This window comes from Phytophthora sojae (assembly GCF_000149755.1).
Source record: "Phytophthora sojae unplaced genomic scaffold PHYSOscaffold_3, whole genome shotgun sequence".
In the NCBI taxonomy this organism is placed as follows: Eukaryota; Oomycota; class Peronosporomycetes; order Peronosporales; family Peronosporaceae; genus Phytophthora; species Phytophthora sojae.
The window spans coordinates 3,325,922-3,346,262 of NW_009258117.1; the positions used below are offsets into that span (position 1 = coordinate 3,325,922).

The 20,341-nt window shown below is 52.8% G+C and overlaps 9 protein-coding genes across 9 annotated transcripts; 4 read left to right on the forward strand and 5 right to left on the reverse strand.

The window, feature by feature from the left end:
- Positions 1 to 677: 677 nt before the first annotated feature.
- Positions 678 to 1,852, forward strand: PHYSODRAFT_245985 (hypothetical protein; the record flags this gene model as incomplete). Its single annotated transcript, XM_009524713.1, has 5 exons — positions 678 to 958; positions 1,030 to 1,068; positions 1,215 to 1,483; positions 1,557 to 1,601; positions 1,830 to 1,852. The coding sequence occupies 5 exons, from the start codon at positions 678 to 680 to the stop codon at positions 1,850 to 1,852; spliced, it is 657 nt and encodes a 218-aa protein (XP_009523008.1).
- Positions 1,853 to 3,650: 1,798 nt separating this feature from the next.
- Positions 3,651 to 3,860, reverse strand: PHYSODRAFT_488208 (hypothetical protein; the record flags this gene model as incomplete). The annotated part of the gene is made up of 1 exon (XM_009524714.1): positions 3,651 to 3,860. A coding segment is annotated over one exon (210 nt), but the record flags the coding sequence as incomplete, so codon positions are not given.
- A 312-nt stretch (positions 3,861 to 4,172) lies between these two features.
- On the reverse strand, positions 4,173 to 6,621 carry PHYSODRAFT_257235 (hypothetical protein; the record flags this gene model as incomplete). The annotated part of the gene is made up of 5 exons (XM_009524715.1): positions 4,173 to 4,270; positions 4,295 to 4,420; positions 4,500 to 5,928; positions 6,022 to 6,397; positions 6,608 to 6,621. 5 exons carry the CDS (start codon positions 6,619 to 6,621, stop codon positions 4,173 to 4,175), a joined length of 2,043 nt encoding a protein of 680 aa, XP_009523010.1.
- Positions 6,622 to 6,738: 117 nt separating this feature from the next.
- On the reverse strand, positions 6,739 to 8,823 carry PHYSODRAFT_328423 (hypothetical protein; the record flags this gene model as incomplete). The annotated part of the gene is made up of 4 exons (XM_009524716.1): positions 6,739 to 7,344; positions 7,577 to 7,830; positions 8,450 to 8,532; positions 8,612 to 8,823. 4 exons carry the CDS (start codon positions 8,821 to 8,823, stop codon positions 6,739 to 6,741), a joined length of 1,155 nt encoding a protein of 384 aa, XP_009523011.1.
- A 3,212-nt stretch (positions 8,824 to 12,035) lies between these two features.
- Positions 12,036 to 12,730, forward strand: PHYSODRAFT_488102 (hypothetical protein; the record flags this gene model as incomplete). Its single annotated transcript, XM_009524717.1, has 2 exons — positions 12,036 to 12,391; positions 12,448 to 12,730. Coding segments are annotated over 2 exons (639 nt in total), but the record flags the coding sequence as incomplete, so codon positions are not given.
- A 506-nt stretch (positions 12,731 to 13,236) lies between these two features.
- On the forward strand, positions 13,237 to 14,270 carry PHYSODRAFT_491721 (hypothetical protein; the record flags this gene model as incomplete). Its single annotated transcript, XM_009524718.1, has 2 exons — positions 13,237 to 13,274; positions 13,337 to 14,270. Coding segments are annotated over 2 exons (972 nt in total), but the record flags the coding sequence as incomplete, so codon positions are not given.
- A 4,142-nt stretch (positions 14,271 to 18,412) lies between these two features.
- PHYSODRAFT_492787 (hypothetical protein) lies at positions 18,413 to 18,805 on the forward strand (the record flags this gene model as incomplete). The annotated part of the gene is made up of 1 exon (XM_009524719.1): positions 18,413 to 18,805. A coding segment is annotated over one exon (393 nt), but the record flags the coding sequence as incomplete, so codon positions are not given.
- A 380-nt stretch (positions 18,806 to 19,185) lies between these two features.
- On the reverse strand, positions 19,186 to 19,791 carry PHYSODRAFT_387344 (hypothetical protein; the record flags this gene model as incomplete). Its single annotated transcript, XM_009524720.1, has 1 exon — positions 19,186 to 19,791. A coding segment is annotated over one exon (606 nt), but the record flags the coding sequence as incomplete, so codon positions are not given.
- Positions 19,792 to 19,817: 26 nt separating this feature from the next.
- On the reverse strand, positions 19,818 to 20,243 carry PHYSODRAFT_494914 (hypothetical protein; the record flags this gene model as incomplete). Its single annotated transcript, XM_009524721.1, has 2 exons — positions 19,818 to 19,950; positions 19,993 to 20,243. The coding sequence occupies 2 exons, from the start codon at positions 20,241 to 20,243 to the stop codon at positions 19,818 to 19,820; spliced, it is 384 nt and encodes a 127-aa protein (XP_009523016.1).
- Between the last annotated feature and the right edge of the window lie 98 nt (positions 20,244 to 20,341).

The following is a 20,341-nucleotide window of genomic DNA, read 5'->3' on the forward strand; positions in this document are numbered from 1 at the left end:
GAAGCCGACGCGCTGTGCGTCATGCACCGGATGTGGCGGGGGAATTAGTTCTGGCAGGTGGTGCTTCGACGCTTCGCGGGGTTGTAGGCGTGTTTCGGACGATCAAGGGAAGCGTGGACAGCTGGCGCCAAAGGCAACGTCAAACAGACAGAACGTGGGGGCAACATCACGTGGACGCCCTCGCGCTCGAGGTTAGGCTGAGCCGAGCACCAATGCTCAACAGCAGCGCTCCCCGTCGGACAGCCGGGTGCCTCGGCGCATTGCAGCACTCACCACGTCGCGCGTGAGTGGGGGTCTGGCGAAGCCAGTCGCCGTCGGCCAAGCGGAGTCGTCACCTGGCTTCAAAAAGGACCATCACTGGCGGTTGGGGGTATTCTGACAAAACGCCCTCCGATTTGGGGTTCCTACGTAGGACTTTTGCTCCTACGTAGGACCTCATAAAAGTTAGTACCAGGGCCCGTACAGACAACGACGGAAAAATCCGGCAACGCAAAACCCGGCATTCCATAGACATGTCCATACAAAACAAGCGATGATTTTGTCCAATCAAATTTATTTTATTCATAAAAATAAGCCAATCACCGCGATTTAATTTTTGAATGGCTCTGGTAAATCCCCGTGTGCCATTGCCTAATTTGGAGCTGGTCGACTGAGCCGCTCAAACTGTTTTTCGAGCCATGGAGGACACGCCGCCGCCCAAGAAGAAGCAGAAGAGCTACACCGTCCGCGAGAAGCGCGAAGCGGCCCGCCTCGTCGAAGATGTAGGGGTGGAGGAGGCAGCCCGCGAGCTCCAACTTGCTCGGGGCACTGTCCATAGCTGGTGGAAGCAAGCTGAAAAGCTTTTTAGCTTCACTGGCCACTCCACCGCTAAGTCCCTGAAGGGCCAGGGCCACAGGGAAGTATTTCCCGACATTCTTGCGGTCGTCACCTTCATGAGGACGTGCGGCGCGAAGAGAAGGTAAGTTTGTTTTTTTTAGAATCTCATAATTTGTAGCGTTTAACCGTTAAACTTTATGCTATAATGTTCAGGCCCTCACTACACGTGGCATTCTGGGCAATCGAGAGCGAGTGAGTCGAGGACTACCTGCAAAGGAAGCGAAGCGGCATCCTGGCGCTTGAGCGCATGGTCGAGAGACTCGCAATTCGGTAAATAATTTTGTTTTTGCTAAAACTCCATCAGTTTCCTAACATTTACCTTTATTTGCGTGTTTTAGGCATGGTTTTACCTCCCAGAAGCCACAAACGGCAAAGAAAAGCACCGAGGAGTTAGAGCAAACGCGCGCCGAGTTCGCGCTGGACTTCTGGAAGACGCACGCCGCGTACGGGCCGGAGGGCATGTACAACGTGGACGAGACTGCCATCCATTTTGACATGCCTCCGGCTCGGATGTGGGCGGGTAGAGGTCGGCGGGACGCTGCGAGGGTTGCGAACACGTCCAAGCACACCGGCCGCATGACGGCTGTGCTCACGATTCGAGCTGATGGTAAGTTTTCCTTTGTGTTGTTCTCTTAATTTTTATTTTTAAGGCTAATTTGTATTTGTTATACTATTTTTAGGGAAAAAGCTGCCGATTCTGTTTGTTCTGCGTGGCAAGCTGGGCGGTCGAATCGACACAAGCGAGTTCGAAGAGTATCCGGAAGGACACTTCTACACCGTCCAAGAGAACGCTTGGATGGACGCTGTTACGTGGCATTTTTACGTAGAAAAGTTGTTAAAATACGACGTTGATGGACCCGCTGTCCTCCTTCTTGACAACTTTGAGTGTCATGGGTGCAGCGGGTCGTTGCCGAAGTTGCTAATGCTACTGTGGTCCCTCTACCCGCAAACAGCACGGCTGTTTGCCAGCCGCTGAATGTCGGTGTAATGGGGCCACTAAAGGCAAAGTTGCGCTCGAACTGGTCTGGCATCACGGGTGGCAGTGCTAAAGAAAAGCGGCTCCGTGCCGTTCGCGCTACGATTGCTGCTTGGGATGCCATCCCCGAAAGCACTGTAATTAGGAGCTTTAAGGCAGCTATTCCTCAGTATGTTGAGATTAGCATTTGAATAAATGCAGCTTTTTTGCAGAACATTCGGATTTGTGCTTCTATAGATGCCTTCACACACGTGAGGTACGCTGGTCGAGGAGCTACGAGTACGGCTCTGCCGGTGCCACTGCGAAGACCGAGTTTTTTCGATCGAGACCTGGACGCTCCTGTTCGTGGAGGAGCCCGACCGCTACTTCGGCAATGTACGTGAGGCGTCAGGGCTACTGGAGCTTTAGTAGAAGCAAGGCTGACGCTGAGAGATGTTGTGGACTCGGTAGGTGTGCGAGCTGGACACCATCTTCAACCCCCACCAGGTAAGGCCGGGTCTTGGCAGCTTTGGCGTTCATATCTAGGGGCTCATGCTGGTGGTGTTGTTGTCGACAGGCGTATTACATTCAGAACGAGCTGTTCACCGGCTACTCCCGTCAGGAGTTAAGCAAGGAGGCGATCTTGTGCATCTGCGCCCACCTAAGCTACGTGCCCCCACCGCTGAAACCATGCGGATGCTGACACTTCACCCTAACGCGAGTCGACTCCACAGCGAATGTCCAAGCGCGATGCCGAAGGCACGACGGTGGAAACAAGCGGTAGGGAGGACGCCAAGAGCACGACAGGGACAGCGGGGTGTGGCAAGACTCCAAGAACGACAGATACAACGGCGGCTTGAAGCATGGAGTCTTCATGGTCAGCTGGGGTCTGGTTACGGAGCCCACGATGCCGTACGTCGACTCGAGTAAGCTCGTCCGCTACGAACACTTCATCTTGTATTGGGTTCTCTAGACCTCGTATGACAGCTCATGGGGCGACAGTGGCTTCATTACGCTGTCAAACTCAACTGCAGGTCGAAGTTGATTAGAGTTGTGATTGATTTTCATGCAATTAATACATAGTTGTTGGTTTGACTCTCGGCGGCAATGTTAGAGTAGTGATCGTAGTTACTGCATCGACCATCTTGGTTCAGCTGCGTACAGGTGTAAATCCCGAAGGGAGCTGCTGTAAGTCATCGGAAACTGAATTGTTTTCAGTAACTTCCACCGATTGCAAAACGGATTTCGGCACGTATTACGATGCCGCGGACACACTCTACACAGTGTCGTGGCAAAATAAAAGGGTGGCGGAGCTGATAAGGGAGCTGGGTTGAGCCAACTTCGAGTCTGCATCAGCATTGATAACAGTATCGCTGCCTTCAGCAATATTGCGGATGTCTGCGGTGACGACGCTGATCTTGAGCAAGTGTGGAAAGCGCGATGCCCTAGACGCAATCAGCTCCATACCTTTAGCGGCCAGGTCACGTTGGATCTCAATACCAACCACACGAAATGCTTGCGTTTGCAGAGCGATTTGAGCGAGAACATTTCCCACGCCGGATCCAGCATCCAGAAACACGTCATTCACTTGAATATTCGCTTCTTCGATCAGCATGGACACCCCAGCCATTGTAATTTCCCCGGTATTTAGCTGACGTTCACTCGCGCGCACATCACGCCTGGTGAGTAGGCAGAATAGTCCTTCAGTGGCGTTGTAGGTTTCTTGCGGTGATAGGATCGAAATGGTATGTGGTGAAGGCAAAAACCGTAGAGGAGACGCGGCTTTGGCTTCCAAATGCAGTCCTGCTCGGTCTGGTGGCGGGCGGAAATAGCGTGGGGGGAAACTCAGCACGTTATTGCCATATCGTTTCTTGAGCGTCTTGATTCGCTGTTGCAGTTTGGTTGCGCTCCATGTTGACGGCCTCGTGTCTTTCTCCACTGACACCCACTCGATTCGTCTTCCCGCTTGCTCGTACACCGCCGCGAGCTGAACGAGTTGTCGATCCTCTTCATCTGAAAAGTCAGCCATTTTTCGCTTCGGATACTGTCTATACAAACTCAAGTAAAACGACCCTTTGGGGGTTCATACTGAAACCGAGTTTATTTTTTTGGATTTGTAAGTCAACGTTGGGTCGCTGTCGACCGAGTCAATGTAGATTCGTTCAGAGTCGACGTTGACTTCGCTATTACTAGTACATTTGAGTCAATGTCGACTTGGTTTAAGTCCATGTTGACTTCGCGATCAATATAACAAGCGTATTCGAGTCACAGTTGACTCGCTCAAAGTCATCGGTGACTTGGAAAGGTGTATTCATTCATCGTTACGCAGCAGCAAACACAACTACAGCAGGATGGCACTCTCAAACGCAGCCAATGCTTCCATAATCTTCGCGCATACACACGCGTATCTGCCGTGGTCCATCGAGTGAATGACGGTACCTGTCTTGTCGTGGACCAACTCATTTCTTTTCTCCCAGAACTCGACCGCAAGCGCCTTGAACTCTTCAGCGTCCGCCGTCTTCGATCCAAACGCCTCCTTCATTTTGCCCAGAATGAAGTCGCGCTTCTTCTGCATTGTGCTCGTGTTACCTACCTTTTTTTCAGACCAGACACAATGGAAGTCAATACAATGCCAAACCACACTGAAGTAGAAACTCAAGCGGCTTACCATCTCGGATGACGGCGTTCCATTCTGTGAACTCTTCGATAGCTTTCTCGGTCACCGCGCTATGCTTGAACATACTCAAGTACAGCTCTGGCCTCGCGATGGTGTCTTGCAATCCGCTGTTCTCCGTTTTCACCGCCTCTAGCGCAGCCTTTATCGATTCCAACTGCGTTCTCACTCCATCCCGTTCTGCTTGCATCGCCGCCCTCTCTTCCTCGATCCGGTTGCGGTTGGCTTCGAGCTCTTTAAACGCAGCTGGGCACCCGTTGTTCTTGAATTGCTCTTCCAGGAGCCGGGTCTGGCGCTTCATTTCATTCAAAATCTTCGCCTGCCTTAGCGATATTCGGCCTCCTTGTTGCTTCTCTCGACTCGGCTTCTCTCGTTTCTTTTTAACCGCGTCCAACTGCTCCCGCTCCCGTTGCAGGCGATGCGTTACGTTCTGGAGACGGCGGCCCTCCTCTTTGAGCTTGGCCTCATGAGATTGCAGCCCCTCGGCTTTGACTTGTAGTTCTTCCTCCTTGTTCTCCATATTCTTCTCTCGCGTAGCCACTTCGTTCTCCCGATCCTCCAGTTTTTTCTTGCGCTCATCCACCTCTCTCGTGAGGTTATTCATGTCTTCGTGCACATCCTGGAGTTTCTTAGCATGGCTAACCTGCGCCTTAAGTAGATTGTCTGCGTGCTTGGTGACGGATTGCTTCGGCAAATTCAACTCAGTTTCCACATGGGCAAGTTTGTTGCGCAAGCCACTTGAAATTGCCTTCTCCTCGGCTAGTTGTAAAATCGAATTCCGCCACTCCTTCGTTAACGCGATAGTTATATCGGTGTCTGGGAGATCAAAATTCCTGAGTTCGGTCAGCTCGTTTTCAGCGGCTGCTAACTGCTCCTCTAATTTCCTTGAGCGCGCTTGCTCCTCCTCTAGCTTCTCTCGGAACTGCTGCAGTGCTTGCGAAATAGAGAGTTCAAAATTCGCATACTCCCCTCGCAAAGGGTGGGTTTGCAGGCTCCGAGCTGGGGCACCTTCCTCCTGCACGGCCACGGGTGTCTGCGAGATTGGAGGCCCTGGAGCTTGGTCTGACGCTAGCGATGCTTGGTTTCTGGCTGCGGTAAGCTGCTGAGCCGCCTGGATGTCGCATTGCTCGATCGCCAGGTGCTCGGCTCCGCCACGTTGCGATAACTTCGACGAACCCGATCCAGCGGTCTGCGCGTGTGCGTCTGCTTTCAGGGCTTGGTCCGCTAAGTAAACCTCGTAGAACTCTTTCAGCAGCGCAGGCTCGTGACGCTGGAGCTCTTCTGGGTTGTTTTTGAACGCCTTGAATTGAGTCAACTTGCTCAAAGCCTCGTAGTCCAAGTCGTTGTCGCTGTTCCTAGCAGCTGTGTATTTCTCCGCCCACACACGCTTCTGGTAGTCTGCCATCTTGTAGTAATCACCTGCCTTGCGCCGTGAGCCTTGCCGGTGCTCGCCCTTTTCGTCTGCGATCTTCGTTTGTAGAGCCAAGCACGTGGACCGGAGCGCGTGTTTGGGTACCAGGGGAGTCGTCTCTTCATCGCGAGTCGTCGCCTCGTCCTCCGATGCACTCGCGGCGCCCAACTCGCGCGTCGTCCCGTTGGATCCTTCGCCAGTCTTCTTGGCAGTCTTCCTCTGCTTACGGGGGCTTGTCGAAGTGTCTGGCCCCTCCCCCTTCTTCCGCTTCTGCTTGGCATTGCCGGTGGCAGGCGTGGTCTTGGCAGCGTTTGCTGACTTGTCAGTGGGCGCGCTCGTCCGCTTTGTCGCTGGCTTGTCCGTCGCCTTTGCAGCCTTCTTGCTCCTCGTCATGGGCGCCTGGCGAGCAGCACCTCCAGCAGTTCCCTCGCTCTCTGCAGCCTGAGATCGCTTCGCCATCAGCATCGCCATCAGCACTTTGCTGCAGTCAAGGTTCTTTGAGAAAGTGAAACCGCAAATCCTACAGTTGAAATAAATTGATATGGACCAATTCGATTTAGGATCAAGAGGACTGTAAGTCAACGTTGACTTGGTATAAGTCGTTGTTGAGCTGGCTTCAGTAACAAGTGTCTAAGCCAGCGTAGACACGTTCCAAGTCGTAGTCGACCTGATGACTCAATGAGAGATGTACGAGTAGATGCACATGGTTGTCTTTACAAAAAGATGCAGAAGTGGTGAGATAAGCGCCAACACAAGAGTGGATACGTCAAATTAGAGATTTACTGAAGCTACCAGTCACCTCTTCGGCATTGCCGGAGCACGTTAGCGATCACGCATAAACTCTTCCAGCGTGATGATGTAGGCGCGCGGCATATTGACGGTGGTCAGCTCGTTATCGATGTGCAGCTCATCGACGGTGTCCACCTCGTTGTCGGGGCGCGGCTCCTCCGGTGCGTTGTGTCTCCAGATGTGGAAGTACTCCACGAAAGTGCGACCAGGGATAGCGTGGCCAACACGATTAGCTCGTTCCAAGAGCTGTGTTGCTTCCGCTATGCCAGGGGGGCATTCGAACGCAGCAACCGCAAGCATGTCCGAGGGAATGTGCAGATCCTGATAGCGCTCAAAATCATCCATCCGAAGGTTGCAGTTGTCGACGATAACGATACCCACGCCACGGTCGGGGCTGCGCCACAGGAGTTCTCTGCATTGTTCGTAGCAGCTTCGATGCGCCTCCCAAAGCCGACTTGCGTCGAACACATAGGATCCTCTGCGCTGGAAGAAGAGGTCAGCTGAGCAAATCGATGCGCGGAAATCAACCGTTGCTGCATAACGAGCGACCTCTTGAGCAAACGTTGTCTTGCCACTGCCCGGGGGGCCTCTCATGATCACGAAGAGCCGAGGCGGGTACTGCATATACGCGCGGCAGTCCTCCCAATACGCCCGGTAGTCGTCAACGATTTGTCAGGCTTTGAACTCCATTTTTCACACGTCGGATGTCGTCGAACCTCAAAGATTCCGCTGCTTCTGATGTTGACCACACCATATCACCGACCATGTGTGAACACACATAACAGAAGTCAACATTGACCTGGGATAGTTAACATCGACATCTTGGCCGGACCAGTTGCGCTCCTGGACGATCTCAGCGGCGAGTGCGAACATCAGGCAGCATTCCGATGAGCCCGGTCACAGCGTCACGGCGAGCGTAGCGGTAGCGGGGACAGCGAGAGCAGCACGGCGGGCATGGCGGCGGCCGGCACAGCGACAGCAGCACGACGAGCATGGCGGCGGCCGGCATGGGCGACAGCAGCACGGCGAGCATAGCGGAGGCCAGAGTAAGGATCAGCAGCTTGGTGGCGGCCTTAGCGGCGACGGTCGATGCGAGCCGGGCGACGGCATAGTTGGGGAAGCGCGCTGGAGCAGTAGCTGGCGATTTCGGAAATGAGGTTTGGGATTGAGCGCGCGGAAACGATCTTCTGGCACGGATCGCAGCGCGAGCGTGATTGGCCGCGAAATGGCTGGTCAATTACACGTCGCAAATTCAAACGATGGGGGCGCTGATTGGCGTAGATACCGGAGCGAACCCACGGGCGAAAATCTGCGTGCTGCGCGAACTCAAAGCGCAAGTTGGAAAAGCGCGCGAAAAGCTGTGTGTTGCGCGAAGCTTGGTGGCTGAAGCCAGGCTGATACCACTTCGTGTGACCTTTGGATTGAGCCAATGCTGATTGGCTTATTAGCTTCAACTTCAACCCTCGATAAGCACTCCGAATTATAGTAGTTCTCGATTTAGTGACTACCTAGTACGAGGACATTTCTTTTGCAGTTCTATAGTAACTTACTTTTGCAAGTTCTTCAAACGGTGCCTGAAAGTCGCTCGCCTCGCTACCTAGGCCAGTGTGGTGTCCTCACAAAACGCGGTACCCGTAGATATGAAATACCAACCAATGCGTGCACACGATTTCTATAGGTGAGCGCTAGCACCATTGATCTTGTCCGTCGAAAAAGCTCTGCTTCTGGGTGGTCAAAAGCTCACGAGACAGCACACTAATTCCCTCCTGTTCCTCGACAACACTGATACGAATAGACGCCAGTGACTTCAGCGAGGAATACGCCGCGCTAGCTAAGAACACGGATGGTTGATGACCCCCCCCTCCTTTATTTTACTGCATTGTACTACATATAGGAGCCCACACACCGCTTGGCCTCCCGTGCCCCGCCACCGCGGCTCGCCGCCTCGCCCAGTGAGGTGCGTTCTGCGGTCCGAGGGTGGCTGGTATCGGTGGTATGGCGAAAGTCGAGGGTAATTCGCGTCCGTTGGCAATGGCGCTCCAGGGAGCTTTGGGGGCTGCTTGGAGGTGTCAGAGGTGACTTGGCCGGCCCAACCACCAGTGCCGCACCACCGTGCATCGCTGCCTCCCAGCCGGGAGCACGGTGGCGCGGCACGGGAGGTCAAGCGGTGTGTGGGCTCCTATATGTAGTAAAATGCAGTAAAATATAGGAGGGGGGGGGGGTCATCAACCATCCGTGTTCTTAGCTAGCGCGGCGTAGGAATTAGTTGCTGTCTCGTGAGCTTTTGACCACCCAGAAGCAGAGCTTTTTCGACGGACAAGATCAATGGTGCTAGCGCTCACCTATAGAAATCGTGTGCACGCATTGGTTGGTATTTCATATCTACGGGTACCGCGTTTTGTGAGGACACCACACTGGCCTAGGTAGCGAGGCGAGCGACTTTCAGGCACCGTTTGAAGAACTTGCAAAAGTAAGTTACTATAGAACTGCAAAAGAAATGTCCTCGTACTAGGTAGTCACTAAATCGAGAACTACTATAATTCGGAGTGCTTATCGAGGGTTGAAGTTGAAGCTAATAAGCCAATCAGCATTGGCTCAATCCAAAGGTCACACGAAGTGGTATCAGCCTGGCTTCAGCCACCAAGCTTCGCGCAACACACAGCTTTTCGCGCGCTTTTCCAACTTGCGCTTTGAGTTCGCGCAGCACGCAGATTTTCGCCCGTGGGTTCGCTCCGGTATCTACGCCAATCAGCGCCCCCATCGTTTGAATTTGCGACGTGTAATTGACCAGCCATTTCGCGGCCAATCACGCTCGCGCTGCGATCCGTGCCAGAAGATCGTTTCCGCGCGCTCAATCCCAAACCTCATTTCCGAAATCGCCAGCTACTGCTCCAGCGCGCTTCCCCAACTATGCCGTCGCCCGGCTCGCATCGACCGTCGCCGCTAAGGCCGCCACCAAGCTGCTGATCCTTACTCTGGCCTCCGCTATGCTCGCCGTGCTGCTGTCGCCCATGCCGGCCGCCGCCATGCCCGCCGTGCTGCTCTCGCTGTCCCCGCTACCGCTACGCTCGCCGTGACGCTGTGACCGGGCTCATCGGAATGCTGCCTGATGTTCGCACTCGCCGCCGCCGCCATCCTCGCTGATCATCTGTCGCCTACGCCGCCACTATGCTTGCCGCAGCTATGCTCGCCGTGCAGCAGTCGCTGCTCCGGGTGCCGCTATGCTTGCCGTCAAGTTTTCTGGTGAGCTTCGATGCCTCGCTGATCTGGAGTTCCAGCGCCTCACGATGTCAATGTTGACATTCCCAAGCCCAACGTTAAATCCCTCTTCTTTACATGCACGTGGGTGGGTGTGCGGCCGTCATGCCCGTCGTTTCGCTTCTCGCGAGCTCGGTCGTGATGCCCGTTGCCATGTAGCGGGTTACGTGAACGGTGAGTGCGACGCGGAGCGTGTATTTATCACTGTGAAAACAATGTTGAGGAGCTCTAGAAGCAGTTTAGGACACCTAACCGTACCAGTCTATTTGTTATTGCCAAAGGAATCTGCTAAGCAATTCACCTGCGATGTCAACATTGGCACTTGCAACTCAACATCGAGATATTACAAGTATACGATCTGCTCTGTCGTGCTTCGTATCCGGATGTGTTTAGATTCGAAATTTAATATCAGTATAGTTGTATGATCAAGGTCAACAATGCCCACGTATCCGGATGCAAGAAGTGCGCCTTTTGCCCCCCCCTCTCCACCGTCACTCGTCGAGATGGCACAGAAGCGCCGAGTAGGCAGCGGGCGCGACGCCCAGCCGCCCCGGTAGGCGCGAAGAAAAGCAGCGAGGACAGTGAACTCCGAGGCATCTGGTAAGCAAAACGCATCTTTCATTAGCAAAGCGTCGTAGCGATCTTATAGTAGACGTTCATAATGCCGCAGACGACGAGTTTGAAGTCGAGAAGATCATCGAGATGAAGTTCGTGCGTGGAAAGCCCAAGTACCATGTGAAGTGGAAGGGTTACGACGAGACGTCGTGGGAGCCGGAATCGAATCTGCATTGTCCTGAGCTCCTCAACAAGTTCAAGGCAGCACAACTTCAAGAGGCACGCGCGTTGAAGAAAAAAACAACCTGAAAAGCGGACTTGCCTGACCGAGGTAGCCACGTGACGGCTAAAATCCCTGCAAAACACCAAGAGGGTTCTGAAGGTAACAAGCAGCACGTGTTTGGCACATGCTCTTATGTTGGTTTTGGGAAAAATGTTCTAACTTTAATAATGGTGCCCAGGTGTGGAGGAAGTGTACGAAGTGGAAACAATTCTTCGTGAAACTTTTCGTTTTGGCTTGTCTTACTTTGAGGTGAAATGGAAGGGGTATTCCCAAACGAGCTGGGAGCCTGCCTCCAATCTGAACTGCCCTGACAAACTGGAGAAGTTTAGGCGTCGCCAGAAAGCAGCACGTCAAGCTATGCTCGAAAACCCAGTTCCAGGTGAAGTCACCGATGCTACCGGGACGGTAGGCCATGACAGCCCTCGGAAAGATACCGATGAGAACGAGAAACCCAGCGGTGGATCTACAGCTCGCCAAGCACGCAGAGCATCGATTCCAGAAAATAATGGAGTGGGAGTAACCAATGATGCTTGCAATGTGGCTACCGAGAGCCGGCAAACCGATGATCGAACCGAAAATGACTACGAGTACGATTACCCGGATTACTTTCCCGTGACTACCAAGGAAGAGGCGATCTCAAATGCAGGTGGTGGTGTTGAGCCTTGGGGTGACGGGATTTCAAACAATGCGGATGCGGACGCTACGCCAGTACCGCGAGCAGATTCCAGAGGGTCAGGCAAGGCTCCCAGAAAAACAAAATCGCCCCGGCAGACAGCAGAAACAACCGCAACACCCTCGCAAACTCGACGTACTCTTTCGTCTCCCGGGAGTCGAGTATCTGGGAAGAAATCGAAAAGACGTGCGGACATGCTTGCTGATGAAGTGAACGTGGGTATTGATGACGATCACGAGGTGCTGGAATCGGATGGCTGTTCTGGCGAGAGTGCCGACGACGATTCTGAAGATGAGTTTGCAGATGAGCTTTATATTGCGGGTGATACCGGAAACGAAAGTTTTATTGTCGAAACAGCAGAGGAAATTCGCGCGGTTGCCGGCCCCTAGGACTACATAACAGATGAAATGCTTCGAGGCATGTCTGACAATGGTTGGGAGTGGCTACCGGTAACCGACGAACGGGATGACTCGGACCTGTCCGGCGCTACGGATGTGTTTACGGACCCTCCTTAACTTACTGCCTCGGCTATAGAGGCAGCGAAAACGATGAAACCTTCTGATCTTTTTTTACTACATGCCGAAGACTCTCTGGAAGGAGATTGCCGAGGAATCTAATCGTTACGAGCGTCAGACACGACCGGAAAGACTTCGACAGGCGAAGTTGTCCATTGAAAAGAAGACGGACGACATCCACAAACGCAAGGAAATGTTTCAAGCAAAGAAAAAGGAGCTGGACGCGTTCAAAGACGTACTTGCCGCGGAGATCATGCATTTTCTGGCCCTAGTAATATCCAGGGCTATTTGCCCGATAAAGTCTCGACTGGAAGATCATTGGAAGACGCGAGCCCGTGGAGCGATCCCAGCTGGAACTTGGTCGCCATTTATGGTTCGCAAGCGTTTCAAGGAGATTAACAGGTGCTGTGACTTCCACGTTATTTTAATAAAGGGCCCACTAACACGTCCTTCGCCAGATTTCTCCACTTTGCGAACGACCAGGCTCCGCAGGCTAAGACGGACCGGGCATGGAAGATTCGCAACGTGATAAACAAGTTACAGACTACTTTCAAGGGTGGAATGGAACTAGGGCGCTGGGTTGCATTCGACAAGATGGTTATCCCTTCAAGAAGTTCGCGGAACAAAATACGAGTTTTCCTGAAGAATAAGCCGCACAAGTTCGGCACCAAGCTGTTCGCTGTGTGTTGCGGGAAAACCCGCTACTGCTCCAGGTATGCTCATTTGCGCTATTTTATATAGTCGGTATCTGAACGCTGTGGATTCATGCTCAGGTTCGAGGTTTATTGCGGTAAGAAACAAAACAGTCAATTTGTTGACACCAGAAGTGGACCAGCTGCTGTGGTTCGAAACCTTGAAGCCTTGTGGGGAACAGCGTCGGGTGGATCGATCCAAGAAGCGAATCATCATCACTGATCGCGAGTATTCTTCGGTGACGTTGGGGTTTCGTTTGATGGACATGGGGTACTACAATATCGGGACGGTTTCTACGACGCGTCTTCGCTTCCCCGAAGACTTGAAGACCGACAAAAAATCAGCTTCGAGAGGGATGCCGCGCGGCTCATACATTCTTGCTCGGAACAATACGAATCGTCAAATGTACTCGACGCGGTGGGTTGACTCGAAAATTGCTACTTTGTGGCGACTGGGGCCTCCGCTAGACGTGCGATTGTGCGGAAGAAGCAAAAGGACGGCTCACAGGTAAACATTCCGTGTCCGGAGTTTGTGGTATTGTACATCAAGTACATGGGGGTGTTGACAGTCACGACCACTTACGTCTGCAAAGGTACGTGTTGCTCTGTTGCGGTTCTGCCGCCCATCACTTACGCCGAAAATGCTTTTGACTAGGTACTCCATTCAAAGAGTCATGCGACCGAAGAAATACTACAAGACTGTTTTCTACGGGCTTCTCGACATAGCTGTTATTAACGTTTTTATCACCCACCGTGAGTACGCGAAGTCGGTGGGGGAAAAACCTCTTTCACACGTGGATTTTCTCATTCAGCTACACGAGGAGCTACTCGCTCTCGGAGATGATGACTTCCTGGAAACGGTGCCAGTCGCCGAAGCCGCTGTTACCGAGGTGGAGCCAAGAACTAACCAGACACCAGTTTCGACGGCGTACTCGCTAGCAAGCTCGAAGCATCAATTGATGGTGTCGACGGACAAGACAGCAAAGGGAAAGTTCGAGTTTCGCGTGTGCAAAGTTTGTTCGGTACTGGGTGGTGCTGGCAGTCCTGGATCGAATCGACCTCCCGGCACAACGCGTCATTACTGCAAGCAGTGCTCCACTGATCGAGGAAGACTGTTTTTGTGTTCCAAGGCGCGACACGTATCCGATGGTAATTCTGTATCGTGCTTTAACATTTGGTACTCGAAATGGAAGAACGGAGATCAACTTCCACACTCTGAAAAGGTCGGACGGATCCGAATGCGTCGGTCGAAGGAGGAGTTACGTGCGGAAACGATGGACACAGCTTCCTCGGATGCTGTACTGCCAAGGCAATACGAGACCGATGTTCAGAATGCTGATGGGGCTGCTTCGGTGTCATCTTCGCAGTTACCGGTTCCAAGTGTCACGCGAAACGTAGAGGTACAAGTGCATCAGCCAGAGCGGCCAGGCGCAGATGCAGCAGGACAGGATGAAGAAGGAGTAACTGCGACTGAGAGGCCCCCGGATGAGAGCGAGCGGGAGGCCGTGGCGGAAGTGCTGGCGGAGCTGCTCGGCGCGGTGGAATGTACGCTCAGCGGGGCCGAACAGCAGAATGAGTCGGAAAATTAGGTGGGAGTCAATATTTCACTGCGAAGTCGATCTTGACAAAATACGCCTGTAAGAGAGAGCGAAGCCAGCTTTGACTCGACGGCGGTCAAGCTGGTTGTCAACGTTGAGATCTATGTTTCACTGCGAAGTCAATCTTGACATCTGCCATACAAACTTAAATACAAATACGCCTGTGAGGGAGAGCGAAGCCAGCTTTGACCCAAGCTGGTTGTCAACGTTGAGATCTATGTTTCACTGCGAAGTCAATCTTGACATCTGCCATACAAATTTTAATACAAATACGCCTGTGAGGGAGAGCAGAGCCAACCTTGGCATCGACAGCGGCCAAGCTGGTTGTCAACGTTGAGATCTATGCTACAATAAGAAAGCGATGACGGAATATATGTAGGCATGGGCTTCTTCATTACATCTCAGCATCGCTAACAAAATATGTATGCTTCTGTGAAGCTGGGCTAAGCACTTTCCGACGTACTAGCGTCTCAACGATACCCCAAGACGAGGAAACATCACCTCGGTTTGATACGTCCAGACAGCAAGCCACTCGAGCGCAGCGGCTTCTTGGACTCGAGCTTTATACTCGAGCTCTTTGAAAAACCCCTCCTTGGTATGCTCCCGGATAGCATTCTCGTCGTGCGATTCATCTGCCTCCATTGCGATATGGTGTTCAACATGGGAATCGGGAAAAGCGTCTAAGCGTTCAATATCCCACTCGCACAAGCGTTTATCATAGTCAGCGTTATCTACACAGAGGTCAATGGCACGATAGCGTTGGGAGTACACCTGGCACCACAGAACGGGTGAAATACCTTCGAGGCTTTCAGGGACGCTTGCAACCACGCGTAGATGTGACTCGAGTCTTCGTCATTCTGAAACTGTGCATACATCTCGTAGAGCGGAAGGGCGGCTAGAAATGCGTCTACATGGTTGGTAGACCTGAATCTAGGCTCGTAAACCTGTTGCATAATAACATTTGTTAGACTACGCCACAGACTCAAGTAATTCGCATACCCACCCGATCGCGTGAAGGCTTGCGTACTGGCTGGAGGGTGTGAAAGTCAAGGAACCCCTGGTGCCATTGAAATCTCTCCAACGTCTAGGCATACATCGGAATCGAGCCATCGTGACGCCCACTGAAACACCAAAGATACGTGCACGTATCTCCCCTACAGACATCGGCTTGCCATAAATTTTCTTGTTGTTTGAGGCTGTTCGGTTGACATCCGGCGTGAAAGCCTGTTGTATGCAAGCAGGACGGTTAGATATCAAATAGCCACCACAAGTAGGACATACATGCGCACCGGGACAGCCTCGTAGGTGTAGTTAGGGTCCGAGAGAACAAAGTAGGAGGAGCGGTCTAAGTCGGTATTTTGATCGCTGAGCTGCCCTTGGCTCTCGGAGCGCCCTCGCGCTGTGAGCTCCTGTTGGTTCGAGCGTTTGTCGTCATCGCTGCTGCTGCCGCCCACAGTGCTGCTGCTGTCGGCCACCGTGTCGTCGGTGTACATACTTGCGTCGGCCATGATCTTCTCGGAGAAGATCTCCCCCCACACGATGTGTACTGTACCACTGAGGAGCGACCGCGACTTTTGACAGGTTGATTTTGACTGTCGCTCAATTCTATGGAATGCCTTTATTTTATTTTATACTAGATCCTTACACTAAAACACATACTCACTGCATCCGCCTGCAAAGGCTGCTGTTGCAGTGAGGGCCTGTTTTGGCAGCTTATAGCCCTCATCGCTGACGTCACCGCCTTAGCCACCACCATTTTGGTCCTCGGCGATCCGCCTGCTTTTAGGCGCGCTCCGCACTCTGATTCGAGATCACACGATGGACTCCTTGATCGTCCGGCCTCGTCCTGCAGCGTCTTGTGATGGTTGATGCCATCGTTTAGCTTGAACACGCGCTTCTTCTCCTTCATTTAGGGCGCCTCACGCGAACGTTTGTCCGTGTGGGCTGACGTATGACCGCAGCCCAACAGAGCGGCTCTGAGAGCCGCCCCAGTTGTATCGATAGGCCTTGGGCGACAGCGCGTAGTATTTGCCTGGGTGCTGATGGGCTCGTAGTCGAAGTCCCCCTGCTGCGGCGTCGGGCCTGGTGCTGGGCCTGCATGCTGTTCGGGTTCACGTGCTGCTGGAGTTCATGCACGCCGGGCCATTGAAGCCGCCGCTATTGGTGCCGTGGTCCAGGGATTTGTAGTAGAGCTTGGGAAGTTCGCCGCTGTGCTGGTGGTGCGGCGAGTGCGCCTGGTACTGCGAGTAGCCGTAGCCCTGCATGGCGAAGAGGAAGGAGGAAGTCAGGCGGGTGTACTGCCGATGGAATGGGGGGGCTTGTGCCGCCAGCGCTCGCCTCGCCTGCAGTCGAGAAACACGTCAGCAATGGGGCAACAGGCTGGCTAGAGTGAGCATCGTACCGAGATTGAGTTGTTCTGCTTTCGGTTGTGCCTCGTACGTCTCGTCGTTGCAGTAGAAGGCGTCCCTCATGTGCCGTGCCGTGCTTGCCCTGGGATAGTGTCACAGCGATTGCCGAGCACGTCCATCAACCGCGATATTCAGCTCAGAACAATTCACTCACTTAGCGAATGTTCGCATTATCCTGCGAATTACGCCAAGGTTTTTTCGATCGAAATCTCGACAGAGCTTAATATTACGGCCGTATCCAAGCTTTGATTGGATAACTCTGACCAATGAGATTGACAGCCGGTGGAACCCGAAGAGTCGGGGCAGGCCGCTGGGGACCTCGCTTACCCTATCCCGCCAGTATACAAATTTCTATATTAATCTTATACCTGCAAAATCGGGATAAGAGCGGTCGCCGGTGGGTTAAAACCGTTAGAAGGCCGGCCCAGCGCTAGGCAGGGAGCTGTAGACCTAAGCCTTGCTTCGGGGCTACGTTTGCGGGTTGTTCATGCTTCTCAAACGCCACTGATGCCGATTTGGTCTCTGCATCACGATAGATTTGCGGGCCATTTCACCCCCTCCAATCCGAACGACTCGCGTTACAGCACCTTTAATGCAACCGCACAACATCTGCCTAAAGCGCCTTTAAGCCCTACGGCGCCTTTAAGTCAAAAAGAGGGGGTGAATCTGGGGTGCTGCAGTGTACTGGAGCAGCCCCCGCAATTAGAAAACTAGCATCGAGTTGCGGCAACGGGTCCATCCGCTTCGTGCAGGACCTACCGCGCAGACCTGCTTTACGAGCACTCCGCGCAGGTTTGCTTGCTGTGGCAACGTGTCCTCACAACAGCTCACAACGCGAACAGATGAGCCCATGGCACCCGTCCCAATTCTATCTGTCAATACAAATCCCTTATTATTCTGATCTGTGAAAAGATTTGCTTCTGTACACAGACTTTGCACAGATTACCAGGGCGCCCTTAACTTTACCGCGCCATTAAAGTGTAGGAGGGATGACCTCCAGGCCTGATGGCTTTGGAAATGGGCACCCCGAAGGAGTCCCTGAGGAGGCGGGGGTCCTGCTAAGTGCCCACTTACACTCCGCCGATACAAGCTAGTGCGTTCGATAGCTCTAACATACCTCTATGAAGTAGGCAGTACCAAAAGTTTGTCCAGGTGCAGGCTTACGTGCTGCGTAGAGTCAAAGTTAGCGCCCGTTTCGGACTTTGGAAAGCTGAGGCAACAGTCTATATATTCCTCTCCTACCTGAAGACCAGCTGCTTTACTAATGGCGCCCAAGGCGCCATTAACGGTGCTGTTGTGCTGTCGCATTAAAGGTGCTCTAACCACCTCGAATCCAAAAACATGGGCTGTACATTTTCCGTTTTAGAAAGGCACAATACAATAGAGCGCTTAAGCTACAGGACCAAAGCGTCTTTCAGAACGAAAAAAAACTTCGTCCCAATATTTCGTACCGAATTTCCAAAAGGGCGCTTAAGCTAATCACAACGCAACGAATCAAATCACTTCAGAACTCCCTCCTTGCCAGCCATACCAGAGACAATGGAGAGCGACAGCACCGGCGAGATACTCACCTTGGGCTCCACTGCGTCGCTTCAGCTTGGCCAAGACGACCCTCCCCTGCCACCAGTGTAAGGCCCTGAGTCGCAGCAACAGGCTGCTGCGCCCGACGATGTTGAGGATAGCTCCGAGGAAAAGAGCTTTGAGGAAGTTGACGAGCCGGAGCAGCGCTCCCGCTTCAACGCCACCAGCGACAAGGCTCTGTTAGCTGAAGTCCTCGCCACGCCTCCATTTGCTGCTGACCGTAAAACAGTAACAGGTGTGTGGAAGGGAGTGGCTAACCGACTAAACGCTACTCTGTCAGAAGCTTTTAGCTTTCGAGCGTGCAGGGACCGCACCAGTCTTCTCCTACGGAAGTATGCAGTGCGGAAGGCGCGAAACGAAGCCGCTAGCGGCACCAGCGAGGTGCACACAGAGAACGATGACATCCTTGAGCAACTTCAGCAGCTCAAGAACGCAGTCGTGGCTGAACAGCAGGAAAATAAGGCAAAATCGACCTCTAAAACGCAGGAGCTGGAGACGGCAGGTCAACTCCTCATGCAGGTAGCAGAAAAAAGGTAGCCTCGTAATGTTGTGTTGATTGCAATGTATTTCGTCTAATTTTGAATGCTTTTATGTAATTGTATGAACAGGGTTTCCGAGAGGCTGGCCGCTGGTACCAAAGATTCAGGCCATCCTAAGCACTGTCGTCTCTCCACGTTGCTTGACCAGGGGCTTGAAGAAGCTATCGAGCGTAGGAAACTGGAAGCGGAAAAGGTCGAACTTCACCGAGAAGAGCTGCAACTTCGTCGAGAAGAACTCGAGCAGCAAAAACGTCAGCAAGAGCTGCTACGTGAGCAGATCCAGCAGCAAGCTGCTCAGACCGAGTCCATTTTAAAACTATTAGCTTCAGCTATTAGTAACAAGTGAATCTAAAATGCATCAATATTGTGATGTTAAACGGAGAAGTAGCTTTCTAGCGACGGAGGCTCCACGCCAAAATATCTGCTGTTATTGTTCCCTCCACGAAGAATAGTGATACAATTGGTCAGAACCACTGCAGTTTTGTACAGCTTTGCTACAGGAACTTCTCCCAAACACATTTTTCTCTTGTAGTCGACACCAGCCCAGTAGTTGACAACCTGGCCGTACGGCCATTCCACGGACGTCCTGACCTTCGACATGGAGGCGTTTATTGCAGCTTGAGCGGGTGTTAAACTTGATCCTTTAAAAGGAGATACAAACACATCGGTACGGCCGTACGCTTGGTCCCCGTAGACAAAGTAGCCTTGAAATCTCCCGTCGCGGCGGACTCGTTCCTCCAGTCCGGACTCTCGCAGCAGTAGGATGTCGTGTCTTCGGCCTTCAGCCGGCCCGTGTAGGTGGAAGATCATGCCGTCTGGAGTAACGACGGTCTGGAACTTGAGCGCATGCTTGCGTTTGTGATCACTGTACACACTTTGCTGCTCCCGAGCCCCTCCTGGCCTGCAAATGCCCCTAACGGTTCCGTCCACGAACCCCCAAATACGGTCCAACTCAGCGCCTTGGTCGTAGATAGCTTGGCTAAACTCATGCAATCTAGAGCTCACATAATCTAATTCCCCTTGAGCAACCTGCTGCATCTCTCGCTAATAAAATCGATCACAAAGTAGAAAATACTACTTAGAGCGCTGGGCCACCGGTCGTAAATACCTGACATCTCCATCCATCGCGTTGGGTAGCAAAGTCTGTGTAGGGTGATGCAGAGTCCTTCGAGACCGCTACAACACGTACGAGAGCTCGCGCCCGTGCGAATGACGTCCGGCAGCTGAAATGAAGCTTGTAAACGGCGTAGATGGCGTTGGGTGAAGCGGTAGAACAGCAGGCAGGTGTCGTCCGTGACGTTGTTGATGTCGAATCGGACACGGGGTATAGAGTATCGTGGCGAAGCCTCCGATAGCAATAGCAACGCGCTGTGGCTCAGCCTGGATGCCGCCTCCCAGTCTCCATGTAGTCTCTTCACGCGTGATGTGTCCAGCATCTCCTTCGCCGCCTGGCGGTAAGCGAGTACATCATCGTCGCTGTCGCTGTCGCTGTTGGAGTCCATCGTTATGGCTAGACTATAGATTTCACACTGGC